Raw genomic sequence first — 2,456 nt, forward strand, 5'->3', positions numbered from 1 at the left:
GGATTCGGGGAGGGGCGGGTGGTAGGTATGGATGTTCCACTTTGACAAAAGCGTGTTTCTCTCCCAAATCCCTTTCTTGCTGTTACCAGTCTGTTAGCCATTTGGGTTCCCTAGTACAAGTTCAGCTCTGTAATATACCGTGCCCTTAAGGAATTTACTGCGAGTTGTATGCTTTTGTTCTTAATAAAGGGTTTGTTTTTAAAGACTTACATGCTACACCTTTAATTTTGTGTTTGGATTTAGATTTTCAGGCTGTCTGTTGTTAGTTTTGGTTGTAGGAGGCGTTCTGAGGAAACCTTTTCAGTGTCTTAAAACCGTTTTCTGCCAAACAAATTTCAAGTTGTAGACCTTGGACCCAGTGGGGAATCTTTATTTGCTGTCTAATAAACTGTTGTGCTGGATTCAGCACAACTGTGCAGACAGACCTTGCTGCGCTGGTTTTCTGTCTGCGCCGGGCAGCGCTTGGTTCCATCGCAGCCGGCTGCTCGCCTCTGCGGGCGGTGTTACGCTTCGTGGCACAGCAGCCGAGGAGCTCTTCTGCTGATCCAGGTGATGCGGGACCATGGAATACCTTCCTGGAGACCGATGTGCTGCTGCTCGTCCCTGCAGAGCCCGAGGTGATCTCGGAAGCATGAGCTGAGCCCTTCACCTGTGGCAGTGTTCATTTACATCGCTCCTCCAAGAGGGTCACGCTTTGTTCTTCCAGCTCCATCCGAGAGAGCGGGTCTCTAATGAGGATTCACTGAAACTGCAGCCGCTGGATTTCAGACAGGCGAAGCTCAGCTGGCTGCTGGCACAAGTCCATCGATGCAGAGGGGGTGAAAGGCCCTCCAGCAAGGTGTGCTTTCCTCCGTTCCCATGCCCCTCAGCTCCTGGGAAGTGACCTGGAGCAGAGGTGGTGACACGGGCTGCCTGCAGGCACCCGTGACTGTCGGGGTCCTGGAGTCAGGCTGTGTTGTGCAGGAGCACGGGTGTGAACGAGGTGAGGGAAGCGCTGCAGTTTACACTAGATGTGCGTACATGGATGGTCTTGGGTTTTTTTTTTTTTTTTTGCCAAAACTCTCTTAACAGCGTGGCCACAAAGCCCGCTGGGCGGGCAGCAGCAGGCGGACGTGGAATGAGATGGCGGAAGAGCTCAAAACCAGCAGCAGAAGCTGAAGAGGTGAGTGCTTCTAATCACAGGCTCACCCTGGGCTTTGACAGGAAGAAGGTCTGAAAGTGGCTGCCAGGAAGCACTTTGTTGGTTCAGACACTGTCTGTGGGGAGCGCGTGGCCTTGCTGCATGCAGCCACATAGGCGCTTCCTTGGAGCACACGAGCTCCCAGGTTCACTGCCGTTTTCTATCGCCTCGTGCCAAATCTCCCTCCTTGCTGCTCCCTTCCCTCCCGGTGTTTTTCTCCTGATGCCATCAAGAGCTTCGAAAACTGTTGGGTGTTTCCTTTCTGTGTTCTTGGCAGTAACAGAAAGCTGCGTTAAAGCATCCTTAACATAAGCTGAATGAAAAGTCCTCACCAGCAGCTTTGCGTGAGGCACTGGCTTTTCCAAGCCAGCCCCATGCAGGTTGGGTCTCGCAGGAGATCGCTGAAGGAGCAAGAGATGCTGCCTTAGTGTTGGTGAAGAACATGCACTTCAAGTGTGTCTGGGCAGGAAGCGGGGGGCTAAAAGTCTGAGGTGCAAGAAATGGTTTCAGTTTCTCCCTGTTTCTGCTGGGAGCTTTGCTTTGCCGGTTAGTGGGAGCCGTCACGTCGCGAAGGGCCAGCTTTTGCAGGGCCTGCTTCGGGGACCCGTCTCCCCTGGAAGTAACGCACAGTCAGACAGCATTCCAGAGCTGCCAGCAGCTGAAGGAGTGCTCCTGCATTGTTTTCAGGATCCTAAAAAGCGGAAAAGATGGATGAAGTAAAAGATAGCTCGGAACCAGATGCCGTATTTCGCAAGATGCGAGGCCGTGTGACGGTGTAGGCCTCAACCTGAACGTGGAAGCGTGCGCGAGCGCGGGCATTTGGGTAATCGGTGTTCACATCTGCAAGGTGTGAGTTGCTGAAGCATGGCTGGTGCCGATTTCTTCTTAAACCTGTCACCTGTTCAATAGAGGCGTTAAATACCATGCTGGTGTTGCTATTCCTAGGAAAAAACACCCCCAAACCCACACCTTTTAAGAGCTGTCAGGGAAGAGGATCTGCCTACTTCAGTACTGCTTTAAAATGCATATATTTTATATATGTAGATATGTTTTATTAAGTCTATTTTTTTCACTGAATTCCTGCAAGACCATATTCCAGTATTTTTTCCCTAGGTAGTAGCTGACAAATTATACTCTGCTGCTTATTTTCACACTGAAAGTTTTTAATCCCGTTAAAAGAACTGCAAAACTTACTGTTCCTTATAGTTTGCTAAGAACCATTAATCAGAGCTGCTTTTGAACGACAGGTCAGAAAGACAGAGGTAAATTATAAAAA

General features: G+C 50.2%; 1 protein-coding gene across 1 annotated transcript in view; it reads left to right on the forward strand.

The window, feature by feature from the left end:
- The window catches only part of LOC104507321 (ATP-dependent RNA helicase A-like), a gene marked incomplete at its 5' end in the record, with an annotated part of 7,972 nt that extends 7,337 nt beyond the window's left edge, over positions 1-635 (forward strand). Inside the window, one exon of the mRNA XM_010148564.1 lies at positions 407-635. Coding sequence (XP_010146866.1) covers positions 407-635 — 229 coding nt within the window. The remainder of the gene's footprint in view (positions 1-406) is intronic.
- Positions 636-2,456: the final 1,821 nt, after the last annotated feature.

Source organism: Eurypyga helias, unplaced genomic scaffold (genome assembly GCF_000690775.1).
Source record: "Eurypyga helias isolate BGI_N326 unplaced genomic scaffold, ASM69077v1 scaffold14133, whole genome shotgun sequence".
Taxonomy (NCBI): Eukaryota; Metazoa; Chordata; class Aves; order Eurypygiformes; family Eurypygidae; genus Eurypyga; species Eurypyga helias.